The sequence below is a fragment of the Clavelina lepadiformis genome, chromosome 2 (genome assembly GCF_947623445.1).
Source record: "Clavelina lepadiformis chromosome 2, kaClaLepa1.1, whole genome shotgun sequence".
NCBI lineage: Eukaryota > Metazoa > Chordata > Ascidiacea > Aplousobranchia > Clavelinidae > Clavelina > Clavelina lepadiformis.
The window spans coordinates 3661012-3681264 of NC_135241.1; the positions used below are offsets into that span (position 1 = coordinate 3661012).

At 38.9% G+C, this 20253-nt stretch overlaps 1 protein-coding gene across 1 annotated transcript in view; it reads right to left on the minus strand.

Annotated features, from left to right (window-relative positions):
• LOC143446038 (dynein axonemal heavy chain 8-like) overlaps positions 1 to 20253 on the minus strand; it is a 33751-nt gene that overhangs the window by 4404 nt on the left and 9094 nt on the right. Inside the window, exons 25-78 of the mRNA XM_076945485.1 lie at positions 19836 to 20002; positions 19356 to 19553; positions 18907 to 19114; positions 18475 to 18678; positions 18047 to 18175; positions 17642 to 17841; positions 17265 to 17418; positions 16594 to 16756; positions 16381 to 16484; positions 16152 to 16280; positions 15869 to 15988; positions 15633 to 15728; positions 15397 to 15543; positions 14998 to 15170; positions 14664 to 14842; positions 14171 to 14358; positions 13770 to 13964; positions 13272 to 13514; positions 12819 to 12982; positions 12544 to 12679; positions 12045 to 12237; positions 11752 to 11871; positions 11512 to 11656; positions 11035 to 11165; positions 10561 to 10739; positions 10294 to 10437; positions 9852 to 10024; positions 9524 to 9716; positions 9258 to 9410; positions 9006 to 9146; positions 8794 to 8887; positions 8532 to 8680; positions 8272 to 8426; positions 7922 to 8075; positions 7519 to 7683; positions 7191 to 7379; positions 6831 to 6987; positions 6470 to 6627; positions 6208 to 6330; positions 6030 to 6125; positions 5842 to 5961; positions 5468 to 5635; positions 5084 to 5221; positions 4873 to 4989; positions 4552 to 4692; positions 3505 to 3564; positions 3261 to 3395; positions 2872 to 3027; positions 2102 to 2284; positions 1687 to 1833; positions 1390 to 1601; positions 922 to 1112; positions 560 to 698; positions 111 to 279 (exon numbers count right to left, since the gene is read on the minus strand). Coding sequence (XP_076801600.1) covers positions 111 to 279; positions 560 to 698; positions 922 to 1112; positions 1390 to 1601; positions 1687 to 1833; positions 2102 to 2284; positions 2872 to 3027; positions 3261 to 3395; positions 3505 to 3564; positions 4552 to 4692; positions 4873 to 4989; positions 5084 to 5221; positions 5468 to 5635; positions 5842 to 5961; positions 6030 to 6125; positions 6208 to 6330; positions 6470 to 6627; positions 6831 to 6987; positions 7191 to 7379; positions 7519 to 7683; positions 7922 to 8075; positions 8272 to 8426; positions 8532 to 8680; positions 8794 to 8887; positions 9006 to 9146; positions 9258 to 9410; positions 9524 to 9716; positions 9852 to 10024; positions 10294 to 10437; positions 10561 to 10739; positions 11035 to 11165; positions 11512 to 11656; positions 11752 to 11871; positions 12045 to 12237; positions 12544 to 12679; positions 12819 to 12982; positions 13272 to 13514; positions 13770 to 13964; positions 14171 to 14358; positions 14664 to 14842; positions 14998 to 15170; positions 15397 to 15543; positions 15633 to 15728; positions 15869 to 15988; positions 16152 to 16280; positions 16381 to 16484; positions 16594 to 16756; positions 17265 to 17418; positions 17642 to 17841; positions 18047 to 18175; positions 18475 to 18678; positions 18907 to 19114; positions 19356 to 19553; positions 19836 to 20002 — 8385 coding nt within the window. The remainder of the gene's footprint in view (positions 1 to 110; positions 280 to 559; positions 699 to 921; positions 1113 to 1389; positions 1602 to 1686; positions 1834 to 2101; positions 2285 to 2871; positions 3028 to 3260; positions 3396 to 3504; positions 3565 to 4551; positions 4693 to 4872; positions 4990 to 5083; positions 5222 to 5467; positions 5636 to 5841; positions 5962 to 6029; positions 6126 to 6207; positions 6331 to 6469; positions 6628 to 6830; positions 6988 to 7190; positions 7380 to 7518; positions 7684 to 7921; positions 8076 to 8271; positions 8427 to 8531; positions 8681 to 8793; positions 8888 to 9005; positions 9147 to 9257; positions 9411 to 9523; positions 9717 to 9851; positions 10025 to 10293; positions 10438 to 10560; positions 10740 to 11034; positions 11166 to 11511; positions 11657 to 11751; positions 11872 to 12044; positions 12238 to 12543; positions 12680 to 12818; positions 12983 to 13271; positions 13515 to 13769; positions 13965 to 14170; positions 14359 to 14663; positions 14843 to 14997; positions 15171 to 15396; positions 15544 to 15632; positions 15729 to 15868; positions 15989 to 16151; positions 16281 to 16380; positions 16485 to 16593; positions 16757 to 17264; positions 17419 to 17641; positions 17842 to 18046; positions 18176 to 18474; positions 18679 to 18906; positions 19115 to 19355; positions 19554 to 19835; positions 20003 to 20253) is intronic.

Consider the following 20253-nt stretch of genomic DNA (forward strand, 5'->3'; position numbering starts at 1 on the left):
TATTTTCCTTTCCGGAGACTATCAAAAAACTCAAAATATTTCATGAAATTCTGCAAATATCTGATTAAACTAACTTCAGCATATTGGAGAGGACATGACCCAATTCTTACCCGGGGTCCAAGAGAGTCGATGATGTAGTATCTGGCCATGGCCATCGTCCGATCCGGACACCAGCTCCTGATAAGAAGAAACTTTCTGAAGACGTCCAACGACTTTGAGTAACCATCCGGAGTATCACATTCTTCCGGTGCCTCCTCATCAAACCAGCTCTTCCAGGCTCTAAAGATGTTGTTGAGTTTAATGTGGATATTGCAGACTTAAACATTGAAAATAAAAAATAACTTTGTAGCCGAGTTTTTTCTGTAAAAAATCGTGGGAAGCGTGAGCGGCTCTAAATTGACAAATTATAAAAAACTAATTTTAGAAAAAATTCAAAAAGTGCGATTACTTATCTAACTATAAATTATAATTATGTTAATACAGAATGATGACAAACAATTATGAAAATTGAAAAATTGTTCGAACTCAAAAATAATAAAAACAAAACATAGGCTGTTACTTGTCGTTGGAAGCGACTTGTGCTGTAATCTGCTTGAACTGGGGCAGGGCGGTCAAGCGCACTAAGTTTAACCACGTGACATCTAAAACCCACTTCTTCGGTTTCGGGTCAACCGAGTTTAAATCTAGGGCTGCTCCACCTGTCAATCAAAGTCGTTGAAGTCAACAAACTGAACAAGAAATCTAAAGTATATTTTATCGTTAAGAACATATGGTTTGAATGGGTAACAAAAAAGACATAGAAATGATTTGTCTATCGACGTAGCACAGAAATGGGGCATCAAATCGTAAAAGTAAAGTTTAAAATTTCTCTCCAACTATTTCAACTACTTGTATCAAAAATCATTCTTAATTATTATCGACCCTTTATGAGGATATCGAATTCTGTGGAGGAAATCTTTCCGGATTGAAGATCGATCTTTATAGCGAGGAGGAGGGTGAAGAGGAATTTATGCTCTTCATACAATCCCCGGGCAGTGTAGCAGAAGACAGCATAGGTGAGGAAATCTATGATGTTGGCGATTCTCTTCGCCGGTATGGGCGACTTTGCCGATCTGTGACAAGTTAAAAATTTTCTAGCTTCAAACCACAAAAGATATCATCCTGCTTGAAGAATTATTATAGCAAGTATTTTGATATATTTGTATGTAAATATGTATATATAAGCTAGGCCAAATCTTTCTAAGTAATTGCATTTATACACCAGGACTTTACCGTAACATCTTTGACAAGGCTTCCAAAAAAGGATATATTACCCAAAATGCATTGTATTTAACTTTATTTAATAATCTCTTACTCAAGCAATAACAAATAAATAAGAAGAATTGTCACCTCTGAATACTTTGGTCGAAAACTTCCAGGAACTGTGCAAGGGATGTCTGGTACATGACGTTAACCAAACTCATCTCTGTGATGAGGAAGTAGAGGATCGATCCCCTGCTCGCCACCGGACGATACTCCTCCCGAGCCGTGCTGATCTTTTGCTCCGTTTCCTCGGCAACCGAGAGCTTCTCGCTCACTTCCTCTGCGGTTGCTTTGGTAACCTAAAAAAGATGAGGAAAATATTTTTTGTTGAAGAAAATGATGAAAAATGTTGAAATCAGTTTAAGCCGGAGAAGACCGTTTTACCTGAAGAACTTGGATGAGGCTAGTATCCTCCACCAAAGATCCTTCTGTAGAGGTTAAACGGTAGAGGAGATTATCTTCTAGTTCTTGCATCTTCCTTTTGTTCTTTGTTACATCTTCCAGCAGACTTACACGTTCGGCTTCTAGCTCCTAAAAAATAAATTTTTACAGCGTCAAGCGCTTGGTAAATTTGAATATTTACGATCACATGCTAACTAAAATATACTGTATGTATACTATACGTAAGCTTTCATTATTGCCCGGTAATACGTGTACGTCTGTACATTGTGGCATGTTACATATCAAACCGTAAAGGGATATGGTTTGAGTGAAGAATAATTTCAAACTTTGTAGTTATAACAAAAATTCAACAAACTCAACTGAGGTTCTACTTCGTGATCTAAAAAGCCGTTTCTACCTGTTTTTCAGTCACAATCACTCTGGCCAGAAGTTGATCTTCCAACCCTTTCAAGGTGACCGTGAAATCAACGATAGAGGTTCGAGCGCTAACTTCAGGTGTGTAGGCTGGGTTGGCCAGCTTCGTGCTGAGAAAAGCGGTGAATCCGTCCATGACATCCACTTCCTTATCTCCAAGCTTCACCTAAGGTTTCAATAACTTGCGTAGTAGTGAGCAGTGCGTTGAGGTGATATAGTTCATTTAGATCGGCTACGTTCAACTAAAATGTTTTATTGCTTTATAACCAAATCTGGCGTCATCTTCAAAAAGGGCCGCACGTTTAACAGGTTATAACACATGATTAAATTCGACACAAAGTATATGTGAAATAAATCAATGCTCTTATCCAAAGCGCTTTTTAGATAGTGCAATACTGGAATATAAAGCATAGCAGCACAACGTCCTAGGATAAAATCGGTCTGTTTCGGGCAACTTGCACTGGCCAGAACGTTCTTGACAACTGTTTACTGCTTACTAGATTAAAGAGTAGTTGCCATTACCAGGCGTACGTTACAAATAAATAGTCTAACAAGGCAGCACAAATCCTGCGACTGGATCGCGGGTTGAACATAAATGATCGTGTCTAAATATGCCAAAGTGCATACATCACTTGGCTTAAAGCATTGTAATTTTTTTCCACAAATTTTGTTCTCACAATAATTTTTGAATTATTTTCCAAAAAATGTTTTTTTGATGTTAACGTTTTTTATTATATGATTTTTATGATGTACTTTATATGAGGACCCCGATTTGATGAAATTCTTTTCCAAAACGTTGTCCAGAACGGGATCGATTTCTTCGCCAATGTCTTCAATAAGCAGAGGGTGTCCAAGTGAGAGCGCGTCCTCAAGATGAGTGCGGAAGTATTTATGATTGAGTGTGGTTACCTTTAGAAAATAAAGCAGAAGCGTCAGATCAGAACCGGCTTCAACCTGGAACAAGCGCATCCCATTCCAGAATACATAAAAAACAGGTAACAAAACCTGATTTTTGTTTATTCAAAATTAAAAAAGATCAAAAATACCACGTAGTAAGATATAGGAATACTAGTAACTCTATAGAATGCCTAACTTTACTGGTAAGTCATAGTTCAGCGGGGCAACAGGTGTGACAGTTTTACCTGAAGTTCGTTTTCCTTTTCCCTGTTTTTAATCCAGTTCTTGCCCTGGGTTTGTGGGTCGATAAGAAGGGGGTACCGACTAGATTTGGTCACAATAATACCGTTTTGCACCGACAAGTTATCGCTTGGCAGGCCCTGTCCGATAACAGCAAGATGTGGTTAACTTGGCACTAAATCTCGTCTGAACAATCTGTGCTTCAGCTACAAGTACAAGTAAGTGTTACGTTTTACAATTGCAGTTTACCTGAAGGTTCCATTCGTTTATTGTATTAGTGTCTACCAGCATTGACGTGATGTCTATATTCTGGAAAAGGGAAGCATTGTTACCCATAAACATCACCAAATCAATTGATATGATTTTGTTTCAAACTGAAAATTGCAGTCATGGCAAATGCTGAAAAACTGGTAGTGCATATGGTGCTCCTAAAAACGTGAAGTGATTAGGGATGTGCCTCGAGGAAGATTATTCGGGTTCGTGCGAACCCGAATATCTTGAAGGTCGACACGAACGAATCCCGAATCTATTCGTATTAGAACCAAACAATAAAATTTCCTCCAAAAGTTGTCAAATCTTGCTTCTGAAATGACGTAATCGATAAACAAATCGCTTTCTTTCGAAAAATAGTGTTTAAAAAACGATCGAAAAAGCGAACTCGTTAGGAAAACGACCTTCATTGTAAGCACTGCTGACTCTAGTTTAGCATTGTCGGGAAACTAGGTCATCATTTTTTACGAAAGTCAGTAAATTTACAAGTAATATTGTATTCGGGTTCGCCATTGTTGGTATTCGTGTTCGCCCGAATCTTCCATAAAGGCGATATTCGGCGAATCTATTCGGGTTTGGGTTCGTATCGGCCCATCCCTAGAAGTGATATGAACCTAACAGATCTCTTTTGAAAATAATTACCGTTTTTCAATGAAAAACTGCCACTGCTTATTGTAGGAGAAAGCGCAACAAGTTAGTAACGATGAGCTAAGAATTAAATTGAGGTGATGTTTGTAGAAGAAGTTGGAAAGTTGCGCTAATGAAGCAAAATAACTTTCTGTTAATGCAATAAAATTTCCCAGAATGATAGTGCAGTGTAAGCAGTATGAGCATAATTGACAAAAAGTTGACCAATATCCAAAAAAAGTGAAGTTATACTAAAAGCGTAATATTAATAAAAATAAGTAAGAAAGTTTCGCCAACCAAGTTAATGTCTTATATAGATGACCGGCATAAAAAATGAAAAGAAATGATCCGATGCAAATCAATGATGAGAAGTTGAGGTCGGGAGATGAACGGCAAAACCTCATTAAAAGGAATCTTATTCTTCCTCATCTCTTTCTTCCAACCGGAGAGAAGGATGTTGCGGAACTCCTGTTTAAAAGGTCCAGAGTAGGAGAGGAATCCGCAACAAAGAAGAACATCACCAACTAGACGCAAGATCTCCTGAAAAATGAGAATAAAATGATTAAAATTTTGTTGAAAAAGCATGGCGCGACCATCGGCATACACAAATGTAACCTTTAACCAAATACTCATTTTATGCATGATAATAATACTTTGCAGGTTATTCTTTTTCGCTTATAGAGCCAAGCCAGAAATTCAGCGCATCCTTTGCATACTAACCTGTTGAAACCTTCGACTTGCTTCGGTCCAACGTATCTTCTCGCCACCCAAGCCGTTAATCAGCGTTTTGGCGTTGTTCATTTTCTGCTTGCAAGCTTCAGCGTCGTCGATCAAGTCCTGAAACACAAACAATCCACCGCGTTAAAAGAGAGAGTTACTAAACGACTCGTTAACTGCTGCTCATACCAAACGTCCTCCTGATTTGTCGTACCTGTTTCGATTTCATGGCCGCGTCATAAGTCGCCTGCACAGCGTCCAGCTCCGCTTGCTTCTCGTCCAAAATTTTTTGAGCGTCGGCGAGATCGGCCATGGCCGCTCCTAATCGTCGCTCTTGTACGACCAAGTTAGCCTGAAGACGAGAAAAAACAAAGGGGTTGAAAAATAACAAAAATAGAAACAAACCAATTTCATGCAAATATAATCCTAAAGTGCAATTAGTTTACAAGTATAGATAACGCAGAGAAGAAAGATCATGAAAAGCCGAAATAGTTTATTGAAGAACAAAATACAACATATTTATAAAATTAGAAATAACAATCTAAATTCTAAACAAAACATCATGAAATAAAAGTGCAGAACAATGACTCAACTTCACCTTGAGCGGAAGAACTTCTCTATTGATCCCATAAAAATAAGCCATCGCTTCCGTCCAGGAAAGCAGACCCGCCACATTACCACAGACTTTCTTTGCCGATTCCAGGGTGTAGTCTTCTTGGTTGAGGTAGGGTTCAAGCAGATCCACTGTTTCACCGGTAATCGTGTCCTTTAAAAAGGATTTAAAAGTTTAATATGTTTGAAGTTTAAGAACTTGCTGACTGCTGTGCTGGAAAAACAAACGTATCCGATACCGACGACTAATCCTTAGTAAAACGATAAACGTTTCAATGCGATGTAATGCTATTAGTAGTATAAGTTGGCACGTCATGCTATTACACAAAATACTATTTATAGATTTTAATGGATGATTACTTTATTGAACTCGAGAAGCATGGTGAGAAATTTGGAATCGTTCATAAGTTTCAACGCTTCAGACCACGACGGCTTCACGCATGCACGCTCTGGGTCTTGTTCAGTTTTGTTGATCTTGCGCTACAGATACAGCGCCTTTAATGGAGATATGATCAAATGATGACGTTCCTGCACAAAAAGGGACTTACTCGCATTAGAATGACGACAACATCCATGATTCTCATGATCAGATGAGGGGGTTTCCCTAACTTGCGAACGGTAGCGATGTCCGCAGGTTTAATGGTCTGGAAATAAAATATGTTAACAATTTAGAGCAAAATACATGAAAAGGCTGTATGAGAATCTGAGCAAGTCGTAAAGAATGACCTGTAATGCCGCTTCTGCTTTCTGTAGAGCAGGCTTGGCCGCTTCTAACTTTGTCTCGGCGACGGCTTTGTCCGCTTGTATGACGTCAGCGACACCTTGAGCTTTATCTTTGACTTTTTGAACCTGAAAATATGAAGTCATTTTTGGAATGAAAACCGTCAACCCAAACTTAAGCAATCAAAGTTCACCTCGCGTTGTTTATATTGTACAATGTGCATTTAACAAGGAAATATAAAGTTTTAATCTCTACTTATCCCCTCACCTTGCTTTTCACTTTCTCGGCGGCCTGAGCAGAAACTGTGACTGCTGCCAGCACTTCGTCCGCTTTTTTCGATGCCACGGCAAGTTCTTTTTCTTTCTCAACTAGTTCTTTAGAGAGTTCATTCACAGAATGGGTCGCTTCTATAAGCTTATTTAATCCTGTTCAAGACGACAAAAATTCATTCAGTGACCCTTCGGGATTTAGTATCTTGTTCAAAAATAATCATGAATTTGTGAAATTACATGGTAATATCAAACCGAAAGCAGCGTTGTGTTTTGATATAAATTTAGTGAAGAATCGTTTATTTTTGCAAGAATACGGAGTTTTTTCTACGATAGTTACAAACAAATAATGCAGGAACCTGTATTCATTCTTTGTGCAAGATTTCCAATAAATTCAAGTTTTTCGGTGTAAACTGTTTTGTATACTTCAAGAAAGGAGAGATAAGATTTCGGTGTTACGTAAGTTTGTCGCCGAAATCGTTCAAAATAATCTGTACAGGCTTCAGCCACCAGATCCTTGAAGAACGATAAGTCTTTAAAATCATCTTTGGTCTATGTTTGCTGATGATATTAGTCTATTCTGCCCTTTTATCAGCAAGATGCTAATATACTAGCATCCCATTTAACTACGCCATTTATTTTGTCCTTTATGCATCTGTCATTATTGTTTAATAAAACTGTCCTAGGTTTCAACATATTTGCACTTCTTCATTATATACCTGGAAAGAGCCCATGACGTCATACAAGCTTTTCTTCACTTCCGGTTCGCATTTGATCTCGAAATTTGAAATGAAATGTCGCGCCACCGCGACCAGGGCGTCACGTGGCCAGCGTGAGAACCAGTCGATTGTGCACCCGGAAATCAAACCAGGAAATTTCATGGAACGGGAACGAAATTTCTCCCCAACCTGAAAAAAAAATCAAAGCAAAAATCTTTAATGGAGTCTAATCTTAAGTCTAGCCAATAGTTGAAAAACTTTTACGGTGCAGCGACATCCCACTGCTATCAATACAGCGGTAAGAAGACAAACGTATGGGCGCGGATACCGGTGAAAAACAAAGCACGACATGCAGGTTGCTCTTAGCTCTGGACAAGAAATAGTCGTAAAGGTTTTCGTTGGTCGGTGGCCGCTTCGGGTATTCTTTCTTCATCACTGAGATCAGGTTCTGCGTTATTTCGTCAATTTCGTCGCGAGCAAACAAATTTGAAACCTTGGAAAATAACAAGCGACTACACAGTTACCATTTTCTTGTCTGTTTGGAATTTTATAAACAAATGCAAAACGACGGTACACTTTTTATACTGCTTTCGGCAAACGGAACATAACCCAGTTAAAAAAAATAACTGTGACCAATAGTAAACTCATTGGTATCTTAACACCCGCATTGTAAAGCTGAAAATTGACCTATAGTCTAGCACACTGCAATGTGATGTAAGTCTTTCCCGCACCTCGCCCGATGCCAAGACGTTGTTAAGATATTCAAGAAAGGCTTCATCTTTTACGTCGTTGTCAGTGAATATGAAAGTGATCCCGAATCCGTCCTGTCCAGCTGTCCTGTACAATATCTTCAGGTCGTCCATGAGGTTGTTGACGCCGTACGATCTGTGACAGCCAAGTTACTTGCAAATCGGGTTTAAGTTTCCAGCCATTTGGAAATTAAGTTTCAAACTAAAAGATCAAGCATTGAAAAGTGCATAGTCTGTCGAAGGTCTATCGGACATTAAGATCAACATTCACACGTTTTATACAAACTGAAGAAAGTTTTCAGCAACCTCCAGAAAAAAATAGTCAAGCTGACCTGGTGAGAGTTATTTGAAAAGTCTTGAACCCAGCGATGAACGAGGCGAGTTTGGTGAGAGATTGCTTCCCACTTCCACCAACTCCGACTAGCAGCGCATTTCCTCTTGCCGTGTTCAGGATGCGAGAGATCTTCACGAGATGAATCATCGCATCCTGTTCACAAGTAACCATGTCTACTTATTACGTCATCAGATATGACCTCATCACCAACTTGACAATGACACTCATGTCATCATCCATAAAAAACAGTAGACGGACCGTGAAGAAAACGAGGTCCATGGCAGATCCTCTGACCGCCTCATTGTACATCCCCTGCTGCATCTCCAGCCTCCCGCGCAACTGATCCATGCTCTCAATCGCTTCGTAGATGTTCGGAGCTTCAAATGCAGCATCGTCTTCCTCCTCACCTGGAGTTGAAGAGACCGACATTTTGACAACAACATGGCATGCAGTGTAAGTGATGCTCTTGTGGATCAGTGGATATGTTATGGAAGTGATTTTAAAGTCATCTTGTACTCACCGGTCGCTTCTGGAGCATCTCTTAAGAAGTTGACAAAATAAGGATCGTCGACCACATACTTGCTCTCAGCCTCACCTATCTCTTGCGCTACAGCCTAAGGCAATGCGCACAAATACAAGTTCAAAATTGTTCCAGTTATTAACAGCTTATTAAAAAAGAAGTGACGTAAAATCACCTTGAAACTGCAGGATGTCAATCTGAACCCGGCTCACCTGTTTCATTGCTTTATCAAACCAGTCGCAATCTTGTTTGCTCACAAACCGATCGGCGATCACTCGAGAACATTCGTGTTTCCACAGCAACATTAACTGCTCCGTCGATGTGATGACGTCACTGGTTACTTTCAACATGCCCTGATAAGGATAAATAATAACGTAATAGGTAAAAGTATTGACGCAATCCACAATATACTAAGAATCAACGGTTCTAGTTGTGAATTCATCTTTTAAAATGCGGTGTATTACCTGCCATATACGGCTGAGATCTCGTAGGTTAAACACGTAGTGGAATTTGGCTGGAGTTGGGAGCATTTTGCCCTTAACGCCCTGCCATAACCGCCGCGTGGTGGCGACAAGAAGGGGAATAATTTGACGAACTTCTTCTGAAAATCCTCGCCCCTTGGTTGAGCAAGAAAGATATACGGGTAAACGTTAAAAAACAAAAAAGCACTCTTACATCTAAATATCTACAAAAGTTGTATATAAGTTTACATCACGTAATTTACTCATACCTCACAAAAATGGCCACAGCCAATTGTTGAAAAGATCTTGTCAATGGACACATTCGAGGGCAAGCAACTGTTAAAAATGGCAAACTGCCGCTTGAGGCGCTGCGGGATATCATTCCTACCACCTCCAGGCTGCACCATGGCAGCAATAAACTGGATGTCGACTATGTGAGTGAAATCGCCTGGTTTTTCCAAACTGCAATGTACATGTTTTGCATAAACACAAAACAAACTTAAAAGATAGCGATAACTGTTCAGCATTTTCAACGTTTTGAAATACAAAGTACTTCATAATATAAACGCCTCACTAAACGTTTCGTTAGTCAAGTACTTGAAAAATCCTTTGTTTTCAATCAATTGTCGAACAATCTCGTTCGTAATCTGATCCCCCCACTCATTGATGATGGGCATGCTGACGTCATCAACAAATACGGTCATCTTCTTCCCAGCGGGGGGACCGAAAGTCGTCCCAACCCGCTTGTCCACGTAACTCTCTATGGTTCGCTGGGTAATTGCCATAAGCAGATGTTATTGTTGTGTTAGAAAACAGAGGTGTGTTAGTGGTATAAGGATATAACTTATAATAGTGCATTTCTGGCCTAATATAAATACGCGTACCATAACACAGTGAGTCGTAGGTATGTTAACAAACAATTTAAACAAAATGTTGCCTATATAAGTATTGTAGGTGTCAGTTCTCATGAACGTGAACGATTCCAAAAGGCTAATCGAAGATCAATGGAATTTGTTGAATATTGATATCAGCAACTTACTTGGAACATAAGGGGTGTCGTAGCGGATGAGAAGTTTAAGACTTTGGTGGCGTGATATTCGGGGTCGTATCTTGTGTTCATGTAACCTTTGACAATCACGGTCTTTGCTGTTCCCTGCTCACCAATTAAAAGCACAGATTTTTCCTGAGAAATACATTGCGAAAATTAGTTACTCAGGTTTCTGAATAGGAATATTTTTGAATACTGATTATTGAATATTTACAATAAACAATTTTTTCAAATTCACCAAGTAATCACGGAGATAACCTGTTTCATGATGGCGTGCATGAGGTAATCCATTCTAACGTTATCCACGTTTGGTACGAGTATGGACAAATACTCCGGGGTGCTGTCGACAGGGTAGTCGTAGGCTGGCACCCTTTCTGACCAATGTTCCCAATTGCCGGAGTCGTTGACCAGATACTCAAACATATTAAATCCACTATCTGCATTAAAAGTATTATGATATTTTTTAACATAGAGTAGTGCTGGACTGCCGGGAAATTGTTAAGAATATGGCAAAACAATTTAAACGAGCTAACAGTTATACGTTTTCTGAGTCCTTTGAGTTAATTGCACGTATATAAAATTCCCAAATATAACTGTATTACATGTTGAGCTGCGGTATACTTTGAACAAGTATTCAATTATTAATAACAGTTCAACTTATTTAACTATAAATTTAACAACCACAGATTTAACTATACGAGTAATTGACAATTTTTTTTTAACTTAGCCTACCTTTAGGAATAATCGGAAGATTAAGACCTCGGTTCTCCTGCTGGTATTTATAAAGGAAGATCTCCATCTTCTCTCGGTCATTGAGTTCAAGAAGAGCTCCAAGCGACCACATCAGGCAAAACACATACAACCTAACGGAAAAAACTTTGTTTTTTATCTACCTGTTTTTCCCACCCACTTTCACAAAATTCCTTGTTTGGTGTTGTTTGAAAACTACCCGTAGAATGCAGTAGCTATCCAACTCTACTTAACGTAAGCTTGTTTGAATGCAATCGCAATGCGTATGAGTGCGGGCTTAATATTTTCCTTTAGGAAGCCTGTACATTAGGTAATATATAGTTTCAAACATTGCAAAGGGTGTATGACCTCTTCGTAAAACAATTGATGAAGTACCGTGCTTTGCTTAGCAGATTTTGCAAAACCGTAACACCCATAACCATGCACAATACAAAGATCATAATTTACAAAGAGTTTTACTTTTCCAAATGTTGCTTTTCAATCGGTTTGTTGTCTTCAGACTGCGGTATCAGACCTTCCAGCAATGTTAGCAATTGCTGGACGTACATGCATTCCAATACACTCATCTTAGCGTTGAGTGTGGTTTCAATGTAACGGTGTAAAGCTAAGATCAGTTAAAAAGTTTCAACTTTATGTATGACACGCTCGCCTAAATGCAAATGCTTCTAATTCTAAATAACGCGTGAAAAACGTCATTACCACAGAAACTTCCTTCAAAGGCAGACATTAAAACTTCGGTCATGACAGGTGGTCTTTTCTTCAACCAGGCTGTCAGTATTGGGTTCCAGTTAAGAATGGAAGAGCTCATATAAACCATACCTAAAAATATTACAAACCAATAGTATTTTTTAGTATGTGGGCAGAAGTTTGTCCCAGGTAAATAAATAAGCAGCTAAACGCCTTGAAAAATTTTTACTTTACGGACATTGATAACCGCAGCAGTAATCACATCTGTGTTCTACAGATAGAGACAAGTTGAGTTTGTTGATTACCGTTGCGTGAAACAGTGGCGGGAGAGGCGTTGTCGATATTATGGGGCTCAAAGATAATTTTACAATTTGCCGCCATCGGGATTCGATCCCCGTTCGCTAGGGTCAGTGTCTTGTTGTCATCCAGGACAGAGTTGAGATTCTCGATCCAAATCGCATCCACTGGACCGTCAAGCACTAACCAAACGTTCTCTCCCTGTTATAGTAGTTACCAAGCTCAGTAAACAAGATATAAGCTGTCTAAATGTACAGTGGCAACAGTTCCATCAAAATATCGCGTTTGTTACTTTTTAATTGTCGTTTTGTATGAGCATGCCAGTAAAATGTGTGTTCCTATACGCCATTTTCTTAATAGTATGTAGATGACAAACATTTGCAAAGTCGTATTTTAATAACAACGTATTGAGAACGCGTTGTTTTAACTGCCACCTTAAAGCACGCTGTATTATGCTAAAAAGTATAGAACAATAATATTAAAGAACAAATATTATTATTTATTAACCTTTTTCGCTTTGTGTGTTCGCCGCCATAGAGTGGAAAATATACCGTCCGTCCAATCGTTGGTCGCCACGTCTAACGAACCAAACATCTGAGAAGCTGTGATCGCTTTTGGGTTCATTCTCATTTCCCGATGTGGACTATAACAACGAAATAAATTACTGAAAGAATCCTAAATCCTAGACAATCCTTCCTGGAAAATCCTTCTTAGACTATGAGACAAACATCAACATAAATTAACAGAAAAATTTGTACTCAGAAATCTACAAATTTGCCTACTTTCCACATTCCGTCATTGCTTTCATTAGAACGTGGATACACTGGGTTTTACCGGCACCGCTAGGACCCAGCGTCATCATCCCATGACGTACGCGCTGGGTTTCATAAAGCTGGATAAGTTTGAGGACCCAGGGTGGGTGATACACAAGGTCCATATCAGTGGCCTGTAACAAGGTATCCGTGTTATTATCCAGACTATGAAGCACTTTACAAAGAAACTCTAAGAACTTTCTGGAACCGCAATTTTTTATTCAAATGAAAAGCTAAAAGTGAACCGCAAGAAAAACTTATCGATTAATTTGAATAAGTTATTTTGGTAGCTAATTGGTTTTTCATTTAATTAATTTGCCACTAAATATAACTAGAGATCGTTACGGTGTTTAACATGAAGATCCCTAACCTAACTCTTCCTGATTCTAAAGACACAAAACACCGCATCCACTTCCAACTCACCTGATGCTCAATCGCAGCTTCTATCTTAGGGTATCCCGCCTTCTCCAGCTGGATCCCGGGAAAGAGATCGTTGATAAGAGAAAGAAAGAGTGGTTCATCCTGATCCACCAACTTGGAGAGGTTCATATCTCGCAAGATCCTCATCACGATTTTCATCTCAGAGTCCTCCGGATTTGATCGCTTCGCTGCTCCGAGTGTACGAAGCACAGAAAGGATGTTTCTTAAACCAAAGTCGTAGTGGACCTGGATATAAGTAGATTTTTTTCTTCAAATGCTTTCTTAAAAATTCTATAAATGATTGGTTTGGGGTTGCTTTAGAAAAATTAAAAAATTTTTATGATCTTTTTAATTTATGATATTTCCTAAATACTTATCAGTGTCTAGTAAAATGACTGTCAAGTCAAGTCAAGTGACTGTAAAGTGACTGGTTTGTGGTTTGCGATTGCTGCAGATAGTCACAGATATCAGTACGCAACATTCAAAAGCGTTTATGCAGACCTGCTTGGTTAACTGTTCTTCGCACAGCTTGTACAAGGTGTAGAACTTTCTAGAAAGTTGAACATTATCAACGAAACCGCACGAAGCCAGTTTGACCCTCATTATAATCTGACGATCGGGTACCATCATTGCCACCAAGCGGAAATTTATTTTCAAGTTTTCAGGCAATTCCTGACGCCCAGCATAGCCAGGGTTCTGCAGAAAGAGAGATTACGTAAAAAATGATTCTTCAAAACACATAAAAGGCATTAAACCCGTTACTTAAACATATTGTGACAAAGTTAGTTTATAAGGAGAATTAGCAGTCTACAAAGCAACAACAAACACATGGCAATGATATATTTCTCAAATATATTTGTCAGGTGTAAATAAATTGTTTCGTTAAATATTAATTACAATACCATGGTTAAGAATATTCCAAACTCTGGATTCATGGTCACCACGTCACCATCTGTGAAGATAAAGGTCTTTTTTCTCTCTTTCTTGGAGCCGAGCACAATGGCGATTTGCTGTGCGGCCACAGACAAAACTGGAAGCTCGATTCGATTGAACTCATCAAAGCAACCCCATGAACCAGACTGGGCAAGACCTGTTTGAAAATAACCATAAATGACAACCTGAAAAATTTTGATTTTATTTCAAGTTACGTTGTTATGAAAATGAGACAGTTATTAAGCCAACTGGATTAAATGCTTTGAGACGAGGAAAAGACTTCCATTTGGTTGTTGGCAGACGTTTCTTTGTGTCAATTGGATTCCGTTTTACATCTACTCTGACAGATGCCGCATGCAAAAATATTCAGTTTTTCTCGTCGCAAAGATACGTTTTATTTTTCGTGTTCCCGCTTTTCAGATCAGCAGTTTTCCATGTAAGAGCTCTTATACTCTATCTCACCTTTGTAGATTCGTCCCAATCCTCTGTAGTCCATCTGATCCGAGCAGTTGAACACGACAACGTACTTCCCGAGACACTTTCCCATGTCCTTCGTCGTTTCTGTCTTTCCGGTCCCGGCAGGTCCGGCAGGGGAAGCCCCTAAGCTCATACCCAAGGCTTGCGCTAATGTAATGTAGCACCTACAAAAACAATTTGTTTGAAAATTTCACGTCCATGCTTTTTAAACTTACACGATTATGTAATCTGTATAATATATACATTCAAAGTTAATACAGAAATGCTTTTCGGGGTATAAGTCCCAACCTTGTCCGCTGTCACAATCCAGTGCTTTTACCTGTCAGTTAGCGGCGTGATTACGAGTCTGTCCGTGCAACCAAGGTACTCGTTCTGATAATCGAAGTTGACGTCAGTGATGGACACAACACAACGATCTGTGTCTTCTTGGAAGTAGAACCTGGACTGTTTGAGCCACTCAAAATCGGTCAGTGACTTGATGTGCATGTGAACCTGTGGAAGAATTATCATAAGATGGTAACCAGTTACAATCAAGTGACAACGATAACTTGATTAGTACTCGTCTAATGTGTGATTAATATACGGTAATCGTTAATCACTTAATCCCGATTAACCATGTTGATATATTTGTATCAGTTCATCCAAAAAGAGCAATTACTAATGTTTAGTTATTTAGTTACTTAGTTATTGAAAAATTTTCAATTAAGTTATTAGTTACCAGATCATCGAAGATATCTCTTTGATGGACGTGTATTGTGACCAGGGTTTCATATTTTACTCTTTCCATCTTAGTCAGGTCTCGGGTGGTCACTCCAATTAGCTCATTAAGCATGTCCAGAAAGCGTTGATTGGTCACTTGCATAATCTGAAGAAATATAACAACGTTTTGTACAACAACGTTTCTTGTCTGGAATTGTAGTTTAGACTCATGTCGAGTGGAGAGGGAAGATAAACCTTTTTGTCAACTTTGGCATTCTTCAGGGCAACTTCGCTATCACGTGTCCAAATCATCTGTATGCCCAGCAGGCCAACTTGGGTAGGAAACATGGCCTAATGTAAAAAAGGTAAGTTGTGGAATCACGTTCTGTGTTTTGGTATCAATGCAGGTTGTGAAACTGTTTCAAAATGTAAAGAAAAGAGACAGACGTTCAAAAGGACGACTATTACTAAAATTTTTTTATTCTTTTCACCTGAAACTCCAGCATTTTAAAAGCTGAATCTTCAATTCCGTAAAAAGCCTGCCTTATAACACAATGTAGGGTGTTCTGCACTTCCTTTAATAAATTTCCCAGCCAAACTTCAACATTACCCTGAAAGTAAAATCCAGCAATTTTCACTGCTACGTACTGTGCTAAACTTAATTGCAAGATAAGGCAGCCAGGCTGTAAGGTAGACGACAGCTATCAGCAAAGTCCAGCGTGTTGGAAGTCGGTGAAGTGAGAATAATTCTAGTTGAAAATTGTGAGGACTTACCTGCGCCATGACTGGTTTTTCAAGGTCAACGTGTTCCTTCTCACGAGAATTTATGCCTATTATTTTGTCATAATCCTTCTCATGAAACGTCACAGTGCAAACATTGTCGAATATTCCAACGAGATGGGCCTATAACAACGAAACGCGTTGACAAACGTATTAAATTATTAAAAAAACGTATTTTTTTGCTAATTTCTGGTTCATAAAAGTCACTAAAGCGAAAGTGAACCTGTATCGTGTGTGAATTGCTTGCTTGGCCGAGAATTTCAAGCAAAGCCGGGTCAGAAACGAAGAAGAATCGTGGAAAGACCAATCTTTTCTTCTCCAAGTAACCTTAGCAAAGAGTAAACATACAACCTCGAAACACGTGTTCCTGTCAATCGGTGCAGACTGCGAACAGCTTAATAGCAGACTAATTAGAAAGAAACGACTGTTTGCGTACCAGTAAGTGACTTTTGGCAAATTTCAAGTTGCTCCAACAAATGAGGTAGCAGCTGACTCAAAGTATCGTCGCCGACACAACAATTTACAACGTTCGTGTTCTCGTGAGCTCTTTGCATTATCTTCAGCCACGACTTATCAATATTCGAGAACCGCTTTGCTTCCTAGCACACAAGTTAAACATGTTTGGCATCAATTAAGTCTAATCGTCGCCATCACCATATTTTAACGTTCCTAGCCAGCAACAAAAGAGTATCTATGTCAGTGGTTCCCAAACTTTTTCGACTTGTGGCACACTAGAAAAATTATAAAACGCTCGCGGTACACTTACAAGAGAAGAAAAGTTGTTTTTATAAAAATTTATTTTTACGTGTTAATGACGTGGCAATTACCCTACTCTATCGGCAATGCCATAATTGGTTTCATGGTCACATGTCCTTATTTATCAGCTATTGAAGCAGTTGGGAGCGCTTTTAAGTCGCATATGCTTGTCTGCATGCCTTATTTTAAATATTTATACAGTTCTTTTCCAAAATTCCAAACAGACTCGCGGCACGCCTGAGAATCTGATACGGCACACAGTTTGGGAATCACTGATAAATGTAGTGATCATCTTAAATATCACAACTTCGGCATAAATACTATGCAAATGAATATCTTGCGTTTGCTCACTTGAGGTAGCTGTTTTGCAATATCTCCGCCTACGAATACAGCTTCCAGGTAGATCCACAAATTCTGTACCGTCATCCATTGTTCGATTATCTCGTTGGTGCCGCTTAACTTATTGACCCACAACTGAATTTTAGGTTTAAACGGAGTATTGTACCTAGATAAAAATAAATATAACCTTACATCATTGATTTTTTGTATGAATAAAATGGATGAATAAACAAGACAGTTTCTTACCTATGAAACCAAATTTTTTTGCACATTTCCTTTTTAGGTAAATGCCTTAATTTTGTTAGTCTTAAATTTTCAACCTGAACCTTTACATTGCGTGATGGATTTTGTACCTATATATGCCCCTGTACGTTTTGCTGTATTTTTACCTGTTGCTCAACAGCGAAGCAAGAATCATTAGGCTATCTTCCAGTGACGTCACAATCTCCTGGACGTCTTGACCTTTGAGCAAAAGTTCACCTCTGGTTTTAAAGGGGGAAAAAGTGAAATTCTGACCGTCCCATTCTGCAACTAACGTCTTCAGTTTGGCTTCAATGTCTTTTTCTTTAGTCGCTGATATGCAGATATCCTTTAAAATTAATAGTACAACAAGTATAAATTTTGATATTCCAAATTTTCCAGAAAAATAAAATCAATTCACTGATTCTTTTGAGTTTAGTTCTTGGCTACAGTTAATGATTTCATTTCCTATGACCCAACGTAAAAAGATAAAGACACAGTTTGGGGAAGTTGCAAAGATCGTGAAAAAGTGAAGTTTCGCCTCAGTCACACACCTCGATGTCGTCTTTATTGGGAAGAATAGGAGCTTCCATAATGTTACGTAACACGAAGTTGTCCGATTCTACTTCAAATACGTGACCAGTGAGTTTGGTGATTCTCTCCCAGTGACGAATTTGCATCGACTGGAATTTAACAGTTGTTGTAACAACAAAATGTTATAAAAAATTAAATCAAATGTTAAAAATTTAATCAATGGGTTAAAAAAATTCCAAACGTAAAGCAAAAGTAATCGCAACTTTACTTAAGATTATTCCAAAATAAGAAGCGAGCACACGCAAAAAGAAATACAACACTCATAACAGCTGAAGTAAAAATAACCGGCCATAGCATGTAAAATCAAATTCGTTATAGTGACGTCCAAAATTCAAGCGACAGAAAATCCGTCAGCTCTGCAACGTCAACGCAATGATGACGTAATTACCTTATTAGCCATCATCTCCAACAGAGGGCAGCATTCGGAGAAGTCATCAATCTTCTTCTTGAGGACCAAAAAGGCATCCCACTCCTTGAGACCCCTGGGAAGCTTCCTACATTTGTTCTGGAACTCCACCAGCTCATCGTTGATCTTTTCGATGTCCAGTTCTTGCCACGCGATGTCGTAATATCCATCCACGCTTTTATTAACCTTGATGACGTCATAGTATGTTGCGTATGTGTTAAATTGTTATTTTTGTGTATTTGCATCGTGGGATGAAACGTAAGGGGCAAACGTGAAAGTTATTGTTTGAAATGATAATGGTTTGTACTCGGTCACTAACGAAGCAAACACTTAATTAACAAAAACACTAATTAATCATTTAAATAATAACTTATTGTAATACAGTACTTCTGCTTTAAAATACAAAATACTTACCGCGTTATAGAGCGAATATAACTTGGACAGTAAGTTGAGCTCTTTTTTAATTTTAGCCAGCGCAGGATACTCAGTTTTGTTCAGGCCGAATAATTCTTCTCCGGCCGAGTAAGTGACAAACTTCCGCCAGAGGTCGTCAAAGCGACTCTGAAACACAGTGAGCCTCTCGCTCGCCTCTTGTGGTGGGATTCCTTGCATATTTGGGCCCCTATTTGAAATAATTTGTTCAATTAAAATTCAATCTTTTACCAACTTGTAAGAGAAACGCCGTTTTCTGTTATTCCTATATATTGTACTTAGCAGTATTATTTCTTCAAATATGGCGTTTTTTGTGATACCGGACTTTTCGGAAACATTTCCAGATCAATTTCCGAAAACATTTCTTTGTGGTTAAATATATAATAAACTCGTTTTTTCGATTTTTGATTGTGATAAAAACGTCCTCTTACTTTTCTGCATAATCACTAGAATACGTGTCAACATCCACCAAAAATTGCCGCACTCCTGATATCAAATCAGCTTTAAAGATGGGCTGAACTTCCAATAGCGTTGTCTGGGCATCACGTGACTGCTGCGTCACAGTTTGCCATGCGTATCCGAGCGTGTCGACCCTTTCGGCATTTCCGTCGTCAAACGTCAATTCCATCCTGATGATAAACAGAGATTTTAGGCGTTTTTGTGCAATTGATAACAGAAGTCGTAACAATACGAAGAACAATACAACTAACTTTTAACAACTAAAGTTCAAAGCTAATCTTCTCCGGTTCTATAGATTCAAGGCAATCGAGCTTTCGTCATCTTTCTCTGTCATTTTCTGTGAATGACATGCACCGGAAAACCTAACTACATTGCTTAAGAGCTCCAGGTTCAAGAATTTTCCGGGTCTTCGTCTTGGAAGAATCCTTGCGTTATATCTCCATCAAACTCACTTATTAAGAAGAGCGTATGTTTCCTCCAGAGGCCCAATATTTCCTTCCAGTTTGATTTCATTCTCACGGAGCTCCTCCAGCGCGTTCATGGAAGTCCTCACGTTATCAAGATCTTCCAGAGGTCGAGTGAGACGTTTGCCGACGCTTTCGACAAATGTAAAGATTTCCTGCAAAAAGATAAGCCGCATTTGGTAAGGTGACAGCAAGTGCTGCTAATGACCAATAATAACGATGCGATCGACTTTATAACCTGCTAGAAAATAAAACTTCTGGCACACATGACAACGCAAGCTAAGGCTACAGCACGTACAACCAACAGATTGCTTTCGTATAGTTTGTTTGGAGGTAGCACCATTTTTCGCTCCCCACAGTCAAGGCGAATGATAAACGATACGAGACTTGTGAGCGAGAGTTGTAT